This window comes from Anas platyrhynchos, chromosome 11 (assembly GCF_047663525.1).
Source record: "Anas platyrhynchos isolate ZD024472 breed Pekin duck chromosome 11, IASCAAS_PekinDuck_T2T, whole genome shotgun sequence".
In the NCBI taxonomy this organism is placed as follows: domain Eukaryota; kingdom Metazoa; phylum Chordata; class Aves; order Anseriformes; family Anatidae; genus Anas; species Anas platyrhynchos.
Window position 1 is genome coordinate 9,767,584 of NC_092597.1, and position 24,289 is coordinate 9,791,872.

Here is a 24,289-nt window from a genome sequence, read left to right on the forward strand (position 1 = left end):
TATTTTGCAAAGAACAGTTTTTAATGTACATTCATTGCTTAAACTTGTTTAAAAGAACCTGTCTGCTGGATTTTTCAAACATGTATTACCCAGTAAACAAATTAAATGTTTTATTTTTACTTTCATGATAAAAGTATAATGTCAAGAGTAGGTAATCTTCCTTTGTCCAAATAAAACACTTGGAAGGAAACCTGTAAGGTCTTTGATTCACATGTTAGCAGTATATAAACAACTAGAATATCATTCAAGAAAAAAAAAGAAGTGGCCCAGACATTTTAAAATGGTAGTGTGATTTAAAATACCAAAATGGGAAAGAATTCACTGGTTTCATTCTTGAAACTTTCAAGAATTTGTGAGCTCTTCTAAAATCATTACTTCTAATAAAGGAAGACCTAGGCTGCAGTCCAAAAGATAGAAAGCAAAAGCTACAGTTGAGAACATAATTTTGCAGCCACAATTTCTAACATTGTTTCTGTTGAAATTCTGTTTTGGAAGTCAGTATTGTAGAATAGCTTTAATATTATCTTTCTCACGTTAGTTACAGATGCATCACAGCTTACAACATGCTTTATAATGGCCTTTTCACAAACAATAAAAATACTCTCTTTTATTAACTTCAGTCTGTCAGACTGGCTGTAAATTTTAAGTGAACTGCTGAGGCACAGCATAGTCCAGGTGATTTTTTATCAAATGACCTAAGGCAAACCTTAATACCTCAGACGAACACTATAGTATATCCACCCGCAATCTGATACAATATTTAGGCTGCAGCCATTCAGTAATACAGTAAAAAACTGCAATATTAATTTTTGAAGACATGCTGGAATCCAAACTTCTTGGAAATTGTGTTGGGTAATCATAGAAATACTCTTTAACTGTTTCAAACTTTGCTATACTTCTAAGTTTCCTAGTGCAGATTTATAGCACATAGTCTTCAAACAAGCACAGCTTTTGTTCCCCAAGACTCAGCTGCTACACCACCCTAAAAAAGACTGTATTTTTTTATGTAATTTAAAAATTGTTAGACACCGTGCTAAAATGATAAACTAATTAAATCTCTTATTTACATCACATAAAGCAAAATATGATTTTAAAATATCAGAATACAAATACGTAGTGATTCTTGAATTACGGGAACTGAAAAGTTGTTTTTCTTGCTATTGTTTGACATCAGATACTGCTGTCAACCACTGTTTCATTCCTCATGACGCAGTTTTTCTGTGGAAATAATGAGACAGAATATACATTTCTCCTCTTTTCTCAGCTGCAGACACCTGCCTTTAAAAAAAGGAACAAAACAAACCTGACTGAACTTGAGATTTTAATTTGAATGTATGCACTGAGGTAAGAAAGGGTTAAGGTTTATAGACTCTTTCAGTGTTTTAAACATGGCTGTGGAGCTGTTTCCCCTGCCAGCTTGTTCTGGCTCCTTTGAAACTGCAAGAAAGCCTCAGATTTCTTGTTTCATTTTCTCCTTTTCCAGCCCATACTTAGCACAGTTCAGCTATTCCTACTTCACTTGTATTTTACTTCATTTTCCACTTTTTCTTCATCATTCTTTGTTTGCAGTAAATCTTCTTCAGCTTCTTTGGAGCCACACCTTCATTTCTAACAGGCTTAGCTGGATTGCCTTTTGTTTCCATAGTTACTGGCTTTCCCTCACAGGGTGTGTCCGACTGCCCTTTCACCCCCGTCATCTAGGCACGTTAAAAAAAAAAAAAAAGAATTAATAATCTTAAATCTGTATTAAGCATAGACACACAACTACCTGCAGAGAGCTGCCCTCTACTTCTCATTCCAGCCAGCCTCAGAGGCTGTATCTGGACTGGGTGACAGGCACAATTGGTCTTCCTGTCACCAGTGGGATCTGCCCACACGCCTGGATTTCCGTTTGGCAGAAACCAAAGCACACAACATAATTAGAAACTGCTCTGTTTTGCCCTCATATGAGGTCAGGATGTAGGTAAAACATACAACTGGCATAAAAAGTATCCCACAGTCTACTAAGCTAGGCATAGTTAGCATGTGGGTTTTCAACAAATCAGCAAATCTACACCAAAAGGAAAAAAAATAATGCCTGATTTTTTTTTATTATTATTATTTTTTTTTACTTCTGACATGTCCATACATAAAATACATCAAGAAAAGCACCCTCAGAAGCAAAACTAGGAAATCCTTATAAATGGAAACACTGTATCTGTTTCAGTTGCACTGAAAGTCTTAAAATTACAAACATTTTATTTAAGGCAAATGCTACATTATTTTTGGTGTCCAACAGCACAATTAACTAATATTAACAATGCAGAACTCCTTTCTGAAGAGATTTTGCCGAACAGGGAAAAAGGTGCATTTTTAAAAAACACATTAGAAGAGAACTGGAATAAAAGTTCAATATAATGTCTTATAGAACAGACCTCTGCGAGTAGAATTCACCTCACCTGACCGTACCTGTTTACAGCTGTGCTCATCATCTATACTTCTGTAGTCATTAGGGAGAAAATAACTCTACAGCACGAGTCCTGCAGTCTACTGAAGAGGCCTGTCCTGGTGCAAAGGTAGATCTACACAAAGTATTCCATTTCCCTTTGTTGAAAGTATAACAAGCTCCAATATTGCTTTTCCATAAAAGTTAAGTAAAATGAATCCCAGCTGAAATACCTTTCAGGAAAAAGGCATCCCTATTCCTGGCAGTAGATGCATAAGTCTAAAAGATCTCTCATACCCCCAGAGATGACAGATAATTTCATCAGCTACATCCAGTGGATTAAAATAGATAATTTCAAGACTGGTGATCTGTTTTTCCATTAAGTGTGATACTGACCTTGTGTTTCCACATGGATTCTTGGGGTGCAGGTGGAAAGGTGCATGGCACTCTGCCATGATTCATGTGATAGGGCAAAGGGAGGCTGGGATCTAGTGGCACCCAAGGGACTGACAATGTGGCAGGTACTGTGGGCAAATCACAATGGGCCTTATGTAAGTTATACGATGCTCTCGTTGCCTTGTCAAGACAACTCTTGTAGATTGCAACTGATGAATCTCCTGCGGCATGAGTCAATAGATAAGAGCCCTCCTGCAAACTGAAAAGATAGATATAAAAATTAAAAACACTATTAGTTTGTTTTGTTGTTTCACTTCATCTGACCATTTGACCAGGACTAGTAAGTTTCTAATGCTGAAACAAAGCAACTTTAGGTATTTACTTATCTGTCCCTATTTCACAAAACGACTATGGACAAAAATGAGTGAGTTAAACTGTATTCATAAATGCTTGCCGATTTATATTTTTCTAATATACTTATAATGAACAAATTTATCATCAATGTATGTCATCAGTTACTTACATTATGTTTCAACAAAACATTTAAGCATATGTTGAAAACTGCCCACTTACAGCAAACTGTAACATTTTATTTAACCAGCATCTTACCAAGCACAATGCTTATATGGATAGACCCAAAGAGCAGAATTGCTTTATACACACAGGATTAAACAGGTTTTCAAGAAGATAAACGTCGAACAACTGCCCATATAAAAAATCTTAGTGACAAATTACAAAGCCACAGAAATTACTAAGCGCAGGAAAACTCGTCTGTAATTCAAATTAAGATGCTTCACACAGTGCAAGAAACTTGCTTCACAAAAAAAAAAAAAAGGAAAAATTTGCAGACTGAAAGCCCTGAAGTAGATAAATAAAAAAAAAAAAGGAAACAGAAGAAAGGTTACAATGGTGTACAGAAAAAAACATAAGCTGTTATACTAAGCAGAAGGGAACATAACAGTCAGTGTTACTGCTACACATAAAGTAAAAAGAATATAAAAAAAATAAAAAGTTCAAGTTCTAAACGTCAGCATACATACATAGTATTACAACTTACTCCTGTTTAATCAGGTTGGAAGTGTCCAGCCTCCTCTCTTGAGTAAGTGTTTCATAAGAAACAAGCTCTTATTCTTTTGCATCATTTACACAGAAACTGTAACCCTAAGAACACTTTTACATGGTATTACATTATGCTGTGCTAGACCTAAAAAATCTAAAATATTTCATGTATCCAAAAGAATCCTCCAAAAAATCAAAGAGTAGACAACTATTCTACAGAAGAAATAGGATCACTTGGATAACACTGCAAATAAATATGGCCAATAAGAATAGAGAACTTACTCAGACACTTTCTTCAAAATGTGATGAAGTATATTCAATGAGTTTGCAGGCCTGTAAAAAAGGATAAGAAATAAAAAAGTAGTTACTTGTAAGGCTAATTATAATTTCAAATTCATTATTAAAGAACTACTAAAAATACTCACTTAATCAATCCAAGTTTTTCTCTTAATATTTCTGGAGAAATCTTTTCTAGCATAATAAGCTTTGATGTAAAAGCATCAATACGCCCTGTAAAATATCAATACATTTTTTTTTTTTTTCAAAAAAGAAAGAACAACCAAATATAAAAGCATAACTTGCAGACCTAATGCTTTTTAAAGGGAATAAAATTTTTTGCTCTTTTACACTGTAGAGCAGTGAAAAGTACTTATTGCACAGTACATGAAAGTAAAACGTACAGTTCAGTTGCTTTTCATTATGGGTAACTGAATTTGGACTGTCTTCTAAATCAGGGAAATGTCCATGATTCCAGTAAATCTCACATGTTGCATGAGGTCTAGCAAATGTAACTTCATTTTGCCATGGCCTTAATCTTGTCTGCTTATTTGTATCTTCCCAAATTCTTCTGAGGCGTTTAACACTAGGCTTCCTCACTGTACACATCACCCAAGTTTATCTTTTAAGGTAAATTTACCTCGGTGTTTAATTTACCTCATTTTCTATTCTGATATGGTATCTGAACATTTATGTTATTTCATATTGTGAGGATATCTTTGCCTTTCTTTTTTTTTCTTTTTTTCTTTTTTTTTCTTTTTTCTTTTTTCTTTTTTTTTTTTTTGAAAAAATTACAGCTTACTATTCCGGCCTTTTTCATAGCAAATTGGTAAAGACTATTTATCTTTGACATAGCTAGGAATAGCAATTCAAAGCTTTTCTCAACACATTTTTATAATAACTGCTGAGAGGAATGGTTTAGCCCAAATTTTCACTTAATAAGCAATAGAGATCATTACCGTAGCTTGTACATTGATGTGGTGACCTATGAAGCCAAGTTCTCATGTTGAGATTTTCCCAGAAAACTGTTCTATTACAGTTCCCACGAGGAGAATGAGGAAAAGACAGCATAATAAAAATGACCTGCTCAATACAATTAACTGCCTTGCTACAAATTTGCTCTTGTAGGTAGTCTACACGCTTCAATTGTACAATTATAACTGCTAAGCCAAAGCATTTCACATTCAAGGATAAACATTATTCAGCAATTTGTTATTGTCATCTGACATGTGATGTCAGATGACCAAGTAATAACTCTTTTTTTTACTAGATTTTCAAAAAGGCACCAGGACATCTGGTTTCTTTTAAATACCAGTGCATTTACTGCTTTTCTTGACATCAGTATTTTGTATAAGGCTTAAATACCTAGGATTAATACTCTGCATTGCTAACTATAAGAAAAGAAACTTGAAGTAATTTTATTTTTTTATAATGTGTTCTCCATTCCTTATTAGTGTCTTGTCAAATCAAAATCTTCTCCATTCTAAACTCATTGACAGCATAGCTGGGAAAAAAAAATCTATGAACTACTCATACCTGATTTATATTACTGTATGTTATAATTGAGAAGTGACTGACTGAAAATACTTGACATTCAGTAAGTTACCATACAGTAATTTTTTCCAATCAGTTTTCAAATCATCTTTATTTAAAAATCAATATTATTCTATTTAGGTGAAGGTAAACTATACTTGGGCACTTAATGCCAATTGAAGAATAGTATCTGGGATGAAGCATTTCCATTTTTAATCAGCAAAGCTTATCACTTTTTTTTTTTTTTTTTTTTTAAACTGATTAAACAAAATACAAGTCCTCAGTTTAGGAAATATGACAGAGATTACTTCCCTCTGCAGATGCAGGACTTCTTATTTGAGTAGTAAGGGGTCTTAAAGCAACCAACCGAGCAATGTGCTCTGCCATCTGGAGGATGGCACACTCTGTTTGAAAATAGTATCTCTGCTTTTGTACAAACTGTAAGTCTATGAGAATATATGAAATAAAAAATTCCACTTGATCGCACATCTTGCAATTTACACAGGAGGCAATGGGTAAACTTCCGTTTTCTCTCTCATCTCCTGAGCTGGCAGCACGGCTGAGTCACTGTGCTGAGCTACGAGATTCTTCCCTCAGTCAGAGTAATACCACTGAAGAACACTGGACAATTATAGGGCACTGGCCAAGGTCCAAAGAACTTTCCATCTAGCAACACAAAAGATTACTAATACTGTGAGTAGTTCTTTCAAGATCCAAGGGCTCCTAACCAACTTACCACTGATGTCTGCTAAGCACTCAAAACTTCAGTTATAAAGGGTTCACTTAAGATCTACATAGTCTCAGAACTATCTGAATAAGGTGGCAAGTTTTCCAGGTACTGCATTATTAATGGTAAAAATAAGTTTTTAAACATTTTTTTCATGTCTTCACAGGTGTACTATCATGTGAATTCAAGAAGAGCACTAAGTCTGTGTCTTTACTATTGCTAATTTTAAAATTCCTTTATGATAGGTCATGTTTCATGTTAAAAATTTCATACTGTAGTATGATCTAAGAGGATGAATAATTCAAGTCTGTCTTTCTGTTTACCCCAAATACATGATAGCAGTAGTCTTACTTGCACTTATCAGAGTAACGAACAACGAGACATTCACCCTATTCTAAGCTGCCTGTAATACAGGGATATTATCACTGTTGGAGAATTGTCACTTGTGTTTCAGGAAAAAAAAACATGCCATTTGAAAGAAGTGTCTAACTAAACCAGGACACTTGCCACAATGTTTTTCACAGCTCCCCAAAAACATCAGCTGAAAAGCAAAATTTTACAGCTGACTTTTAACATTTTTAACCATAGCAGAAAGAAGCCTGAAGTAGAACATGGCAACAGTTTCCTATTAAATGCTGTGGCAGATGCTTTTTCACAAAACTTAATGTTGACTTCCATGCATCTATTTTACCTACCTCTATGAGAAACTACATGTTGGTACCAAAAATCCAGAGCCCCCAACCTGCCTACCTGAATAAACCACATATTCTGTCAGTATCAAAAGTTAATCACATTCTCAGAGTCCATTTGTGTAGCATTAGAAAATAAATAAATAAATCGATATATATATACATATGTATATTTTGTTGTTAAATAGTTGGGAGGAGGCCTGCCCCACATGCTAGGAGTACCACTTTAACTCCTACAAGCCCCGCCCCTCCCGGACCCAGGTTTTGCTGCTGGAAGAAGCACATCCAAGAGCTGACAAACAACGAAGACTGGAATAACTAGTGTTTCTCAATCTCAGGGACACTTTCTCCTGAGCACAACAGAGAGCCTGTCAGAAGCTCGTCTATCAAAGCCTGCCTGCCTAGGGCTCCACACCCGTTTCATGGTTAGCAGGAATCTGCACCGTACAGCGGAGACTAATAAACCTCTGAATCAGGAAGGGGTGACTGCTAATGCCAGAACAACTCCTGCAGCACACAGACTTTTTTCTCCTACATTCCTGCGAGCCCCAGTAAAGGGGTGTTGGCTGGGTGAGCTGTATGCAAACTTCTGCACCCTAGCCATATGTTAAGTATCCTGTTACTGATGTAAGATTAGATAGACGTGCATTCTTTCAGCCTGCATGCTCTGTAAGCCAATCATCAGCCTCTACAAGCTTCCCTATTTCCTCACACTGCTTGTGCCTCCAGAGAAGCTAATAAAAAGTTTTCTTGAAGGGGCTAAATTTCAGTGCAGTTTAGTACTGTTCTTCTACGCAAAAAAGGAAAAAAAAAAAAAAAAAGCTTCAGTAGAGTATGTCAATATAAATTAGAAATGGAGAACTTTGTATGTCACTATTGTCACTATTTTGTCTTTGTGAGGAATTTTAGAGGGGGGAAACCCACATCAATTATTACTTTCAAACTTAGAAAGTAGAAAAAACTTTCTATAAATATGGAGAGCAGACAAAGAGATTCTATCAGCTAAACTATCACTTAAAACGTATCTGATTTCCCACAAACCTTATACTTCCATTATAAGATGCAAAGTTTCTAAGTAGAAATTAGGAAAGAATTAACTGAACATTTCTAAAATAGCATTCTGGCATGAGTCATCAAGAGCAAAAAGTGTCATTCAGCGCAGAAGTGGAAAGGTTAAGACAACCACAGGCCACAACTGCTACCATAACAACCATAAAAACAGAGATCTTTCTACAACAGGAAAGCAAGGCCCTGCTGCAGAACATTCATTCACTGTACAAACAGGATTGGCCTCACCCCAAAGCAAGCACCAAACGTGGTATAAGATGCATTTTGGCTAACTTCTTTAATTGTTGCAGATCTTTCCTTCTAAAATGTTATTAATTACGAGGTAATTGGTATTAAAGATATGTGTATATTAAAAACTTTGGTAAAATAATCTGGCCAAGTTCTTTATACATACCTTTTTTTTTTTTTTTCTCCACAAAACAGTACGTATCCTACTAGGCATAACATTTCTTGCCTTCTAAAAGAATCATTGTACAAACATGAATACAGCATATTTTACTGCAAGTTTGTTAAGGAAGTTACCCTTATAACACTGAATTCCTAGATTGTTTGGTTTAAGTTTTGATTTTGCACAAAATGGTCTTTACACTAAGACACATTTCTGCTAACATGTCCATGCTTTTTATCCCCAATTTATTGTATTTTTATTTTCTATGCTCTGATTTACGGCTGTAATCTCTTCTACACAGGATTTTTTACAACTTCATTCGCACTGAATACACATTACTTCCCATTCATAGACATTATTACATCATCTTTTTTTCCATCTGTTGCATGATACAGGACAAAGAGTATGAAGACCACCCCATGACAGGTATGTTTCAAGTCCTAACACTTATTAGGAAGTAAAATTTAATGGATCAGTTAGATATGGACAATGGAAAATCTGGAAAATGTGGTCATGTAAGTGTGATCATGTAAGTGTGTTCAAAGCTCCTGAGCAATACAACTGCTATAAAAAGTTTTCAATAAACTCATGCTATGTATTGTTCTCTTTCTGCAAAAGCATAAAGTTATTTTCAGTACTTTAATTTTGAGACATAAGTATATTCTTTTCAGAGCTTTCAATTTCTCATAGTTTTGAGCAATAAAACTTGGTCTAGTTTTATCTTGCTTGCTTTTCCTCATTCTCTTATCTTATCTGTCTACATGTTATCAGTGTAGAAGTATAAACATTATTGGCAGCTGTAAAAAAGAAACAAGTAGCATTTGACCCTTTCCCATACCAAAGATTCAAAGCTTGAGAAATCAGTATTTTCTAAACCACACACCTGATGGTCTGTTCTTCACCACTGTTGGTATGTGATAACAGATTCACTTAAAATGATTTCACAAAATGATAAAACGTATTATAGAACATATCTCATAAAAAGGTATTTTTACAACCCTTACACCACAGTAATTCATGTTGTATATGACTAAAAAAAAGAAATAATAAAGACAACTAATTTCTGAAAATTAAAAATCAGGGCTATAGATACATTTTTATTTGAAGGGCAAATATATGCAGTTATTGAAAAAAACATTACTGGATGCTAACCATCCAAAACCAAAGTTGGAATATCACCACATGGAAAAAAATTTAGACACAAAACTTATTTAAGATGAAAGTGAAAATCTAAATTAGAAAATGAAACTAAATAAGGACATGTGAAATATATTTGTAATAAATACTTCTCTCATGTTATTCCATGAGCATTCAGACATACATGTTTCTTAAGCAAAAATCAACACAAACTTACCAATATAAAATAAACATGCAGAATGCAACATACTCTCTGTCCACATCTGACATACTTCACTTTCCGTAAGAGCTTCAACACCATAATAGGCTTGGTATTCCAGTTTTGGCAACAGGAATATTGGAACAACCTACAAAAGTGAAAATACACGCAAAATCAGCACTGACTGTCAAAAAAAAAATGATTACTGCACTTGAACTACATTTTGTCACTAATAATCAATATATTTTTCTACTACGCCAAGGACTTCATGTAATGGCTCATGTTTTATGAAACCCAAGCTATGAGCTTAAGGCTATGGAGACACTATTTAAAGGAAGGTGAAATGGAACAGGGGGAAGGAAGCCTAGGCAAGGTTTTACAAATAATATTGAGACTATTATTGTGAAGTACCCACTTCTATGCTCTACTGCCCTCTGCAGGAATTTAAGAAAAAACACACATAATTATACTGATTTGCTCATTCTTAGAATTCTGCCATTTAGTCACCTTGTCAGAACCTCACCTTTGCATGTTTAACAGAGAAAATATAAGCCTCTCTCAATTGAGACAAACTAAGGTTTAAACTCCAGCAGTAGTTTTCAAAAATAAACAGTGTTCAAATTCTGATTAGAAAACCAAGCAGCCATTCACAGGCTTTTACATGCAGTGGACAGCAAAGCTAGGATAACTCTTCAAAATAACGATTCGCAGCACAGAATCTTAACAAGTAATCTGGGCTACTGAGACCAATTTCTATTTCAACAAGAGTATAAACAACTCCTAGAGCATATGTATACCTGCCTACCACCATTCTGGTATTTTCAGGAGGGAAATGCCAGATCAGATTTATCAAATGATTGTGAGGACTCTTGACAAAAAATGAATTACTGAGAATTCCAGAATAAGCTTTCTTTCTCCCGATGTAATGAGGACCTGATATAAAAAGGAATATTTAGATTTCACTTGTACTTGAAGCATTTTAGCTCTTAGGATGAACAATTTGCTAAAATGTATTCCACAGTCTTTTCAAGCAATGTACTTGTGATCCTGAACAACCTCAAAATGTTTGGTGAAAAACTAATTGGTGCATTAACTTTTAAGAATAGTTCAAATTGATTTTATGTGAGTATAATGATATATCATATTACTGAAATATAGCTGAAATAAGAAATGCAAAACTACATTTATCTGTTCTAATCAAGTAGGCTAAAAAAAAAAGTTGCTTTTCTTCCTAGAGCAAATATTTACTTTAAAAGATGTACACCATAGAGATACAATTAAAATGGAATAATATTTAAGGAACAGATTACAGTTGAGCACAACTTGAAAACCAAAAAAAACCACCACACTAAACCAACCAACCAAAAACCCTGAACAAAAAATGCTGTACCTTTTGATCTTTTTTCTTTTTATGGGAATGTGGCAATGGCTTCGCTTTCTGCACATTGCAACGCACAAGTAATAACAGATCATCCAAACTGAATAGCTTATACACAAGGTTGCCATCCTGAGGTGCTTTATACTCTGAAGGGTTTTCTGCAAGCATCTGAAGTTCATCTGGCAGCTTTCCTATAGAAAAAATAAAATTGAAAATGACAAAACTTGCATATACTTCACCATGAGGCTAATTAGCTTTTTTTCCCCTCTCACGGTGGCTTTTTTGTTTGACAATAGTTTGGGGGTGAATGGCCTGCTCATTAGGCACAAGAAGTCACTTCTATTTTTTTGTTTGTTTGTGTTTTTTTTTTTTTTTTTTAAATGATTTTGGAAAATGTCTACTGTAACTTCTGAGGAGTACATTATTAAATACTCCCCCATATTTTATCCTTCTTATTATATTTTTTACACAAACAGACCATTCTATACAAATAGAATTGAAAGGCTGTTTTCTATGTCACAGTCACTCAGTATAAAACATACTTAGAATGAATGTCTACTGAGAACTGCCATCCGTTTATTAGTTACTGAAACAGCTCAAACCTCGGGCTTAGATAGTGGTGCAAAGGTACTGTTAAAAAATCATATCCAAATAAACGTAACAGAAGTACTATTAGGATTTTCTTCACACAAAAGAATTACAATGTTTTTGCTCCTAAGTTTTAGTGAACTGTCTCAATTTTACTCAATACCCAACGAACACTGTTACTTACTCTTTGGCACGCCCTGAAAAAGCCATGTCCAGGTATTCCTAGATGAGCCACTGGGATTGCAGGCAGGACTTGGCAAAGTTTCTGCATGGGAGGTTGCTGACAGTTTTGGAGATTGAGGCACATGAGCTTGCACAGCAGTAGAACTATCACAGCTCACTAATGGCTGCTCATGACCTTTTCGGGAAGGTGACTTAAGGAGTTCTGTTTGCATTTTTAAAATCTGTCCCACAGGATCAAATTCTTTGGACAACTTTCTTGTTAGCTTTCTGGAAGCACTTTTTCCCTGATCGATGACTTCTGAGCAATCAGTCATACTTGCTGATGGATTTTGGGTGGGGGAAGGTGACTTGGAAGTCCGTAATGAGGTATGAGAAACAGTGTTTGGTACAGTTGTTTTGCAAGAATCAGTGTTTTTACATTCTGTATCAATTATCAAATGATCTTCATCAGTGTCACTACTGCATAAAGGAGTGTATGTCTCATTTTTGTGCGCAGGATCAGACTCTTTCTTGAAACTAACAGCATTAGATGAAGTATTTAATTTTGTTTCATTGTCTGATACATTCGTGTTCATGACATGCTGTGCTTTGTTCAACTCTCCCTCCTCTGACTGAAAGGTTTTATGAGATGAGTCTTTTCCAGGGCTGAAGCATAGAACGCCACATGATGGAAACTGTATGTTGGAATATGATGAAACTCCTTGCTCAGAAACTGAGGTCTTCCCCTGTTCAGCTCCACTGCTTAGAGTGGATGTCTTTTTCTTTCCTAATTTTAGGTCATGTGACAAAACTTTAACAGCATTACTAACTGTAGAAGTATTTTCTGTTTTAGAAGTCGTTGAGGGTTTGACAGCTGCACCAAAAGTTTCCAGTTCTGTAACATCATCATCAAACTCCATTCCTGTGTCATTTGGAAGAGGAATCTGCCTGTATTCGTAAGTATCAGAAGCCATCTTCACACAGGGACAAAAAGATAAATATAATACAATCAAACAGGCCAATAAATAGAATGTTTGAGTCACAAATGAGACACCTGAAAAACCTGAAAACTGTTCTACTATCCACATTCTGACTGTTGGGGACAGGGGCTGTTAATGAAAAATGCCAGTGTTTCATGTGGAATATCTTAAACCATAGGTATTGAAAGGCCTTTCAAAAGAGAAGAAAAGCCCGTAAGACTTTTATTTCCTAAATAAACCAGTCAAAATATATTTTAAAGAAGTAAACATTAAATCTGAGCTGAAGACAAAATGGAAGCATTTAAAGGAACTAGACAAACAGACATCTTTAAAGACAGTGCCTGTGCCTCAATAGTAGAGAAACTCTACAGGAAAGCTAAACTTGCTTTTATTAAGACACAAGTAACTTAGAACTATAACCTAGCGTCCTGGTTTCAGTTAGGACGGAGTTAAATTTTCCTCCTAGTAGCTGGTAGAATGCTATGTTTTGGCTTAGGATGAGAAGTGTGCTGATAACACCTCAATGTTTTAATTGTTGCAGAGCAGTGCTTACACCAAGCTAAGGATGTTTCAGCTTCTCACTCTGTCCTGCCAGTGGGCAGGCTGGGGGTGCAGCAAGAGCTGGGACGGGACAGACCCAGAGCAGCTGACCCAAACTGGCCAAAGGGGTATTCCATACCATCTGACGTCATGCTAAACAATATATAGGGGTGGCTAGCCGGGGTGTGGGGGCCGGCTGCTCGGGGTTAGGCTGGGCATCGGTCAGCGGGTGGTGAGCAATTGCATTGCGCATCACTTGTTTTGTACACATTATTATTAGTAATACTATTATCATCATTATTGTTATTATTATTACTGTTATTATTATTTTTCCTGTCTTAATAAACTGTCTTTATCTCAACTCACAGGCTTCACTTTCCCATTTCTCTCCGCCATCCCAGAGAGGGAGGGGAGAGGGTGAGCAAATGGCTGTGTGGTGTTTAGCTGCCGGCTGTGTTAAACCACAACACCTAGTAGGATTTTTGTTTGTTTGTTTCATTTTGTTTTACCCAAAGAAAATGTGAAGCTACATACTTCCCACTGCAGTAGATTGTCCTCAGCTGGTTTGTCCATCAAAATATCAGAAACTGAAATGTAAGACTTCTTAGTTGCTAGGAAATCCATTGGAATTTCATGGAAGACTTGGTTCCTCTCTCTTACTGTCATTTCCTTTTTCAGAAGAGGTGAGTCAATGTAAACCACTTTAGCTGGTTTGCTATCTTTTCAAGAAAGGGAAGTCATTGAGTTCTTATTAAAAGGAAGAAAAAAAAAAAAGACCACTGTACAATTTAAACAATAAATCTTTGAATTTCCAAATATGTTCAAATCCATTCCACATTCACACTAGATATTATGCTCTCATTCACTATCAATGGAAAATAGAAGTATGTCCAGATATAGTGCAAATTATGATCATCCTGAAGCAGCAATACAGAACACATTAACAGTTGATTACATTTTAAACGCAATTCTACATAGAGAATTTCTAAGTAAGAATTAAGGATTCAAGATTCTTCATATCACATCAAAGTAATGGCTGCAGTTTACATTTCTTCTACTCAGTGACTGGATTAGGGCTCTGCTGCTCCACTCTCTTTTGTTTATAACTTATATACACATCATTAATAAATTCATCCAAAACCAAACACAATACCCAGGCCAATATTATATAGTAATCAATGGCACAGGTGGGCCATGCTATCTCTGTTTTAGAAAAATCTGAAGAAGAAATAAAAACACTAATGCGAGATGTAGGGGTGAGGGGAGTGGGCAATGGATACAGAAAAGAAACCCTTTAAGAAACATTATGTAATGCTAACACACTCCCAGCGCCCCACTGGCTGTTAACTTTGAATCTAAAAGTTAAGCTTAAGAACCATAAAGCTGAAACGAAAGGAGTCAGGCACATTATTACAGATAAAGTACTTAAATGTTTCTGTAGAAAAATTAAAAACTTGTAAAACGTGCAGATATTTGCTAGCTACTATTATCCAAGAGTTTGCCATACAAATCTGTGTGAAGTACACACAACAGACATTTCAAGATAATATTCATTACTAATACTCATAATGGAGGGGAAAAAAAGGGGTAACAAGCACTCTATATTCAAATTACTGATGGGGTGCTTGACAAAAGTATAGTATTCATACGATTAGTCAAAACATTTTTCGTTGCGATTGGAAAAATGAATAAATAATGAATGTTCATGGAGTATATTCATTATTCCATGATCTGAATTGGACCTTTTAATTCAGGAAGGCACTTGCTCTTGTTCTTTTTTATTTAAATAAAACTCCAGAGTTTCTATTTATCTTATTGAAACCTGTTCATTTGATAGTATTAACAGCACCATGCAGTTTTTTCCTACCAAGGAGCAGAGTTTACAGTTTTAAGAAGCAAAAGGACATTCAACTGACTTTTTTTCCCCAACTGGAAAACAGCTGTCTCTCTCCAAACCCAACATTAATGGCCATACCTATAGCAGTTGTGACTATTCTCAGTAACGAGGAAAACGAGGTATAGAAAATGATGACATAACCTTGCTATTAGCCTTCCTCCTTGATAACAGATGGCATTCTATATCAATGGATTTTGAAAATTATTTTTTATGATAACTGCACTTAAATTACCATTGTTCTTTAAAAAGCATAGGTATATGACTCGTAATTACCAGATTACACTTGAAAATCATTTACTTCCGATTTTTACCCTTTGAGATGTATGAACTGAATGAGCCAGATTTTATTTGTTAGTTTTTTGTTTTTTTTTTTAATTAAAAACATGTAAGCACTTGAGACATTCATAGATACATTGTAGAGGGCAGCTTCTTCAGAAAGGGTTAAGAATCTGAACTTAGAATTACAATTATGATTTTCATTAACCCAAACTAAACTATTTTATTATTGTGTAAACTAACCAGACTACTATGTTCTCCCTTCCCTCAGTTGATTTTACTGGTCGTACTGATTTCTTGTTTTTCAGTCAGCTGAAAACAGATTATGAGAATATATAAAAGACTTCGTGGACAAAAATGTAGTTTTTGGAAAAAAATGTACTGTACCTGCAGCAGGGATCATCTTAACACAAACTGGAATTTCCCACTGTTCCTTGTAATTTAGTCCATGGTTATTCAGCAAAGTAAATAATGACTGATTACTTAAAACAACTTGAGGAGAGTATTTCAAAGCAAGTTTTTCTGCATTTGAATCTGAACTAATATCCTAAACAGAAAAAGTTAGAATTGAAAAGTTTTTTAGGAAAGACATAGAATTTTAAATTCAAAACCAACCAAACAACATGGGTTAACTTGCACCGTTACAGAAGCCCAAATACCACCAGAATCAAAGGAAAACGTTTAAAAAACAAACAAACAAAAACAAACAAACAAAAACACACGCACAACAACTCTCCTTAAGGTTTTTGTCTGAATCCTACAGTTCCACCTTTCAGCATAAGGAAAAATGTCTTATTTTCTATCTTTCTCCTAATTCCTACTAATTTGAATTACTAGGTCAAACAGGAATTTGGAGGATACTAAAATATAGGAGTACAATGTAGAAGAAAAAACAACACATTCATTCTAACATATATTACAGATGTTCATACAAGTTAAGTAATAGCATCATAAAGCAGTCTAACAGGAAAGCACAATTAAAACTGCACAGTTGTTTGAATACAAATTATCTCTAAAGAACCTTAAATATAAAAACATGAAAAATATAAACGGAGATGACAGAAGTAGAAAAATTATGAATACAGGTCCCCATGAAAAGAAGAGGTTGGGCATGCTCACAAGGCAGAAGAACAATTAAGAACTGTGGAGATAATGGAAGCACGGGAGCCCTAAGGGCCATGAGAGAGAATTTCTAGCCATAGGAACATCTAGCCATATTCTTTTTTCTGCCACCTGAGATAACCTGAGAAATAGTAGTTTACAGCTCTAACACCTTCAATGGTAAATCATTCTCCTGTGTCACCTCTGCTGCTTTCTTAAGCAACAAACGTCTTTGCAATTGCACTGTCTCTGTTGAGAGGTTGGTTTCTGATATGTGAAAAAAATCCTTAAATAGGTGGATAGCAAACTATCTGGAATAAACAGTCAAACTAAGCAAATCATACAGAATGAAAACACTAATCCACTTCCTCCGAGGATGAACACAAACAGCAACAGCAGGTACTTAACCAGGTGGAATGGAAAAGTTGTTCAACTCAGACATGGAGTTTATGCTGTTTAGCAAAGGAGATTTCCAGATTAAGGAAATGTAATATACTTTTCAGAAAACTAAACAGTCTAAAGTATTTTTTCTTATTGTCAGGACTGTTTAAATCACAAACCTTCACCCACCTGCCTTCCCCCACCCACACCCCAGCTTTATAATTGCAAAGCAAAATTTAAACGGAATAATACTCTAATAAACAATTCTATCTAGCTTTCACAATGTATTCTAATTAAAGGGCTACTCTAATGATTCACAGAGAGAAAAGGGAAGTCCCATCATGAAGCACTAGCTCAAAAATGCCATAAGTTGATTTTCAAAGATGGTATGATTGCTATACATGAAATACTACCCAAGTAACAACACAGTACATTTTTCTATGCTGCAAGATGTTTAAGATGAAGACGAAAATAACGAAACAATGCTGCCACATAAGAAGAAACAAATCACTCTTTACTACAATATATGCCATAAAAATGACAATAAAAGGTTACTTACATTTTGCATAATAGAAGCCTTTTTATCTGGAGTTATAAAAGATGTAACAGCTTTATAATCTGTGGGCAGCTGAACAGGCATGGTAGGGAAATACGTTTTACCATATTTTGCTGTGCCCTTAAAGAAAATAGAGCAACACCAGGAAACAACTTTAACTGAAATCATGATGACCCAACATTTTTGTAATGAAATATATTAATAATTTATGCAGGTGCAAGTTAGTGTTATGTTAAGAAGAAAAAAAGGACTATTAATATACAATTTTTAGCTGTAAGCATACAACGAAGGGGGTTAACAGCCTTACTGCCAAGAATAATTTCATTATTTTTACTCAAATGATTTTCACTGAGTTATAATCCCTAACCAAGCATTGGATATTACTTAACAACAAATTCAATCTTGGCATAACATAGTCCGAATACAAATATACTTATTTGAGAATAACAGCAGAACAACAAGTATATGTAGGATATTACCATTACAAGAAGATTTTTTTCCAGCCTAAAGGTCAACTGTGTGTTAAATTTTCCTCCCATGATACTCATGATCTCCTGGAGCGTGTAAAACTCAGGGTACTTTTTCACGTGTCCAATACAAGCACTGAATAATTCCTAACAAACAAACAAACAAAACCTTTAAGCATTTGTGTCTTTCATAAGAGTTTCAATAAATTTATTTCCTGCAGTTGCCATACTTCCATTTCAATATTCTTCCTGTAGAGAATACAGAAATATCTAACAGATTACTTTCAAAGTTTGGAGACATGTTCTGAGAAATTAAGATTGATTATTATCGCTTAAGATAGCTGTAAACTGTAAGACATGAAATCATAAATCCCCCACGTTTTTTTTAAAGCATGATTTTTGTCATCACGTTTCCTAACTGTGTTAATGGGAGAAAAAAATTATCTTGTACATGAAAACCCACAAAATAAAGTATTTTCATGAAATAAAATCAATCCTTCCGACTTTAACTATACTTTCTACCCTGTAATAAGGACATGTATTTTTCTGTTTTATTCTGTAAAAGAAAGTGATACGGTACTTAGTAGAACAGACAAATTTTAGCAAGAAGTATTTAACTAGGCCACTTTTTAATTAAAAGTGTGATACTATGTGGAAAAAAATCAACAGAAAGTCAACCCGTGACGGGAAAGTTTATCAAATCTGTATTCTGGAATTCTTTTCCCAAAATGTGTTATTAAACCAAGAATGATATATAAATTGCAGTCATGTTTGATTTTAAAATTGTCAGACTGGATATTTAACACAGCATGAACTTGCAGATGGTTATGATTAAAGCCTGATTAACCTCTGATTAAAGTGACTTTGTAACATACTACTTTGGAGGAAAGCTTAACATTATGCTCAATGCGTGCTCCAGTAGTGTATGTTTATTTTCAGATTGTCAATGTAAATGCACTTAAAGAGTGATTTCTTCCTTTCCAATAGGATCTCACATTGATGACTTACTATACCTTTCTACAGTATTGCATTCAATGACCTCACTTGTGTCATATCTTATTGACTACATCTGAACTGTGGGCCAACTCACGCTGGACAGCATAAGTGGAATTCCATGGCTCAACCAGACATGGAATCAGCAGAAGTTCTGGGAACACCACATCCCATGAGCTGTGTGTATGCATCTTAATCACAATTTCAATATGATTGTTTAAGAAGGATACAAATTTAAAATGGCATTAACAATTACCTCAGTATAAAGTACTGCATCTTCAGAGATGTTATCGTAGTCTTGGACACAGCTTTTTGCAGCATTTTGAGCAAATTTCATAAATTCTGCAACTTCATTGTTTACTGCTTCTTTCATTTGCTGGGGAGGGGAAAAAATAATTCTCATTTTTAAGTCACAGTGGAAACCTGTAGGCTAGGTATGTAAACAGCAAATTTCCAGAGAGGTAGCACAGGCAATGGGTATAAGGAAGGGCACAGATTCCATTTCATGATCAATCTGGCAAGTCTCTGCATGCCTTCAGTTTCACAAGTTAAAAAACACGTTTGCAAGATTAGGCCCATTTCCTTTAAAAACAAAGGAAAACAGAGCAAGCTTTTTTTGACCATGCATTGGTGGTTAAAAGAAGTAAAAGAGGGGAGGAGGGGAGGGGGGGTTAAAAGATACTATTGGAGCAAGTTTACAGTGACAAAGTGAGGTTATCTGAGCTCTGACTTAATAAGCAATTACAGTGTAAATAGCAACAATGCAGTAAGTACTGATTTGGCCAGAGAAGACTTTCCCACTGATACAGCACTAAGCAAAGGAATTGGTATTTACAAGGAAGCACAGGATACCAAATGCAATGGCTCTAAAACGTTTACTGATTAATTACCACATGCACTTCAGCTAAAATTATACAACCAACCAACATGAAACATTTTAGCTCCTGCTAAAAAGAAAAAAAGACAATAGTTTTCAATTTAAAAAAAAAAAAAACCTTCCCTTTATTTAAAAATGTTACCCCAAATACTTTTAATATGGTATTATGAGTGGCAATGAAGGTTTAAAGGGAGTTATAACAAATTCAATTTTAAAATGTTTCTGCTACATTGTAAGACTCTCCTCTGTGACATTCATGTGTGTATGAATCTACACATACAGCTTACCAAATACATGAGTAATTCTCTTTGATTTGCTGCATTGAGTGGAAAATGGTTGTTTTTTTTTGAGAACTTTGTCATCAGATATAAGTATGTTTTCTGCTCCTTCTCAGTCAAACAAGAAGTAAATGGATAGGGGAGTCTAGGCTCTGGAAAAGGATGATCATCAGTTGTGGATTTAGCATCCACCTCCAGTGGATCTGCAGCCTGTGTGTTACAAGTCTGTTTGTTTTCTGAAGAGTTTGCCGATGCCTCCACATTTTTCTTTGCCACTCTGAAAGAAAAACAGTAAGTGAAACAACTTAGGCTTTTCACCTGAAGAGTAATATTTTTCAGAACCAATAAAGACAGTCATGCAAGATTAAATTTCAAATTCAGCAAAATGCATCAAGTGATACTGTACTATTCCAATTCCTAGCCTAAATCCTAAGAATTTTCTTATTCTGAAACTTCACCTGGGCCATCAGACTAACCCTTAGTACCAACAGCAGGTTTGCCATTGATTTCAAGACCCAAAAAAAGGGTTTTTATCTTCTTTTTAAAAGGTGTATATATTCATTTGTATAATTAATATTGAGATTAAAAGCTATTTATGAAACTCTGATTCTTCGCTCTGGAAACACATCAATGATAGCCTCAACATCTCCTCATTAGCTGATGTGTGGTATTCAGAAAATTTGCACTCAAGAGAGGCCTAACTTATGAGTTGAAGTTATGTCTGTAAAGGGGAAAGACTACCTAGAAAAAGCTTTTCTTTCCCTGTGAAAAAAAAAAAATAAATAAAACCTACTTAACTGTCACAATAGGAATTCCAGATCTCCTTAAAGATTTTTGCTAAAAATAGAGTACACAAACTTCATTTTTCAGTTCTGAACAGTGCTAAAATTATTTGCCAAAAATGGCACCGGGCTAAGGTAAAGAGCATTAGCATCCCTCACAACAACAAAGTAACAGCGTTATAAATCTGTTTTTTAAAACAACTCCAGTATGTGAAGACCAGCTTAGCCCTGCTTCGTTTAAAATAAGTGGTTTTTAGAAAGAAAATATTTAAGGTTAACAAAATGAATGTTAACTGCTGATCTTGGAAAAAGCATATTTTTAAGATACGGTTCCAGAAGGAGAAAACATCTCAGGCGTTATTCAAACCCAACAGTATCACGTCCACAGTTCTTAATAATACTTCACAGCTGTCTCTCTGAATATGAGAATGTGTCCATCCTTGTGGCACAAACTGGCAAATTTAATTAAGCTGCAGCAGCAACAAGATGCTGACTCAGATATGCCAATGTAAGAACGTCAAGAAATTCTAGCAGCTTAAATTGGCTATATTCAGCACTGAATGAAATGGCAGCACATCAAGATCATTTCAGTATGCAGTGCTGTCACAATCTTCATCAGGGTGCAAACCAAAATAATCTGACAGAGCTTTTCTGTCCATATTTACAGCATTATACTTTATTTAAGCTGACGGCTTAAATTTTTCCCTTTCATTTTATCAGCAACCTGTCTCCACAGCTTCTATGGTGAGAGAACATACGCTTTTGTAAATATTTATCAGAAACCCCAATATACAATTTGACATGCTTCCTCCAGCTTTTACTTTCATATTTACCCCAACAGGTTACATTTCTCTTCTTCTTGATCTTGATAATGGCCACTCAACCCAGTTCCACTGATGTCCAAATTCTTGGGGTTGCAACCTCTTTCTGAGTATAAACCCTCTTCTACCATACACAACTGAACATAACCACACTCCTAAGTACAGACATGTATTCTCCAAACTCCTTCCCCACCCGTTTTTTTTAACCTCATCGAATGGAAGAATCCTACAGCAGTAACAAATAATACCCTGTGAGGATTGTGCTCATCTCAGTCACCACACGGAGAGTTATTCCAACATAAATAAACCAGGCAAAATACTTAAATCCCTTTCTCTAGCTAAAGATGTAGGACATGGCGAGAAATCTATTCCCCTACGAAGCACGTTTTCAGTATCAGTTAATGAAAACACAGCAATTCCCTTTGGAACAAATTACTTCTCCACGTGCTAAATTCCTCACTTAGAGCACAACAGCTACTGGAGTTTCCATCCCCATTTTCCATAATGTGAATATTCATCCATCAAGAGAAGCTTTCAGTTCTACCTCCCTAACAGCTGGAGTTGTTTGTTCTTCAAACAAACAAGGCAATAGCCTAAATACAATATTCCAGCTTTTGAAATCCAGCAGCACATAGTACTATCTATGCCAAAATTATTTGTGTCCTCAGCATTTCACTTCCCATCCTTCAGCTAACAGCCTATATAGTTTCCTGATTACCCAAGGAATTAGTTGAACCTCCACTGCAGCTAACTTGCTGTTCTTCTGTATAAACAGTGCTAGCTACTTCCAAAAGACACAAGTAAAAAGGATTTCACTGCATAGAAACATCAGCCTTCTAGAAAGTGAGAAGACAAGAGACTGACAGCAGTTGTTAAAAAGAATTAGGTCTGGTTCATGGGTTACAGACTCTTTATCACGATTGAGTGCTTCAGCCCTCTTTGGTATGCAAAAGCAAGCCAAAATAAAACACACCAAAAAAAACACTACCAAACCAACCCCACACATGAATTCAACACCAAAATGAAACAACCCTCCCAAAAATATAAGCCCCATTCTCCAAGACAGTAAGGACCAGCCAGAGGTCCCAACCTAAACTCTCCTCCCTTGTGTGGGCTCACACCAGGAAAGCAGAGCCCAGCTGCTGCCCCACATAGCCATTAACAAATCACTCCATAGCCAGGATGCTCGCAAAACACTATGACCACATATAAATTCAAAAGAGTAACTATGAAGACCAAAGAATGTACAAAAAAAAAATATATATATACCTGTTTGATAAATTCCATAGTTCAGACAGACTTGGAGCCAACGAGTATTTTTCATAAATTTCATGCGAGAAAAATACTTCACTGCCGTTTTTTGGTGGAATATCCCTGATAATAAAGAACAAAATAAGCACACTGCAACATACAACAAACTGAAGGCCAAATCTGACCCCGAGGAACAACGAACAGCATTAATTATTAAAAATTCGCAACTACCTATACAGTGTTTCACCCTTCCCTTCTCAGAGGCTATGTATGCAGTGACAAATTCCCTTGTGGTTTTTAGTAGTTATGTAAACACCTTCTTCATGGTCCAAACAGAACAATTTAATTAATTCTGTGTATAAGTTCTAGATGCGGCTACAGGGACACTGATGTAGTTCTATGCTTTCAGACGTTCATCAGTCAAACTCCACCAGAGTAAACTTGCTAGAATTTGGAGAAAAAGCACAGCCATCCTGTTTGTGCTTCCTCACAAACGGGAGATCGTCTGTCAGCCAGCCCGTGCCACCTGAAGGCTGCTTTGGGATGAAGCCCTTCCCGTGCAGTGTACACAACACGCATCTTCCCGAACTGCCTCGAAAAGCAAGAGGAAAGATTTAATTCTGCCTCCTTCACTCATTAAAAAAGCTGACTCCAAACAACGCCAGTACCCTGCAGCGTTTTCCTGCGCAACCCCAGCCCCAGCCCGTCCTCCCCACAGGCCCAGCGGTACAAAATGGCGCCGCCCAGTCCCCGGCCGGGGCGGGAACTCAGACCCCACCCCGCCCCGCCCCGCCCGGGCGCATGCGCGTCCCCGCCGCGGTGCCAGCGTGAGCGCGGAGCGCGCCTCCCGCTCGCCGCCGCCCCTGAGGCGCGCTCCCGCCGGGCGGGGGGCAGCGGGGAGCGCCCCGCACCCACCATTGCGGCCGCTGCTCCGCCGCCGCCATCTTGGTGCCCCTCAGGGTGACGGCTCCGCCGCCCGCTCGTCGGCCGAGCCCGCCCTCACGGCGCTGGCCAATCAGCGCAGCGCGCGCGGGGATCGGCTGCGCCGAGCCAGCCAATGGCGG

At 36.2% G+C, this 24,289-nt stretch overlaps 1 protein-coding gene across 3 annotated transcripts; it reads right to left on the reverse strand.

Annotated features, from left to right (window-relative positions):
• On the reverse strand, positions 1 to 24,251 carry ICE2 (interactor of little elongation complex ELL subunit 2). Of its 3 annotated transcripts, none has more exons than XM_027466150.3 (15): positions 24,141 to 24,251; positions 23,244 to 23,348; positions 20,381 to 20,648; positions 19,473 to 19,592; positions 18,236 to 18,370; positions 17,760 to 17,876; positions 16,106 to 16,265; positions 14,080 to 14,264; positions 12,048 to 12,999; positions 11,288 to 11,466; positions 9,916 to 10,045; positions 4,306 to 4,390; positions 4,163 to 4,213; positions 2,822 to 3,080; positions 1 to 1,697 (listed from the first exon to the last, which is right to left on the reverse strand). In XM_027466150.3, exons 1-15 carry the CDS (start codon positions 24,167 to 24,169, stop codon positions 1,527 to 1,529), a joined length of 2,946 nt encoding a protein of 981 aa, XP_027321951.1. In that variant the 5' UTR covers positions 24,170 to 24,251; the 3' UTR covers positions 1 to 1,526. The 3 variants fall into 3 exon arrangements, with proteins under 3 accessions (XP_027321951.1, XP_071899371.1, XP_005028026.1); XM_072043270.1 differs by lacking the exon at positions 24,141 to 24,251 and adding an exon at positions 23,457 to 23,968; XM_005027969.6 differs by lacking the exon at positions 24,141 to 24,251 and adding an exon at positions 23,894 to 23,949.
• Between the last annotated feature and the right edge of the window lie 38 nt (positions 24,252 to 24,289).

Bases quoted from the DNA above. Each gene is read 5' to 3' on its own strand.
- ICE2 (XM_027466150.3), bottom strand. From the start codon at position 24,169: ATGGCGGCGGCGGAGCAGCGGCCGCAATG. The intron at 23,349-24,140 runs GTGGGTGCGGGG...CTTTATTATCAG, and splicing joins GCGGAGCAGCGGCCGCAATG to GGATATTCCACCAAAAAACG. The intron at 1,698-2,821 runs GTCAGTATCACA...TAACGTGCCTAG, and splicing joins AATCCATGTGGAAACACAAG to ATGACGGGGGTGAAAGGGCA.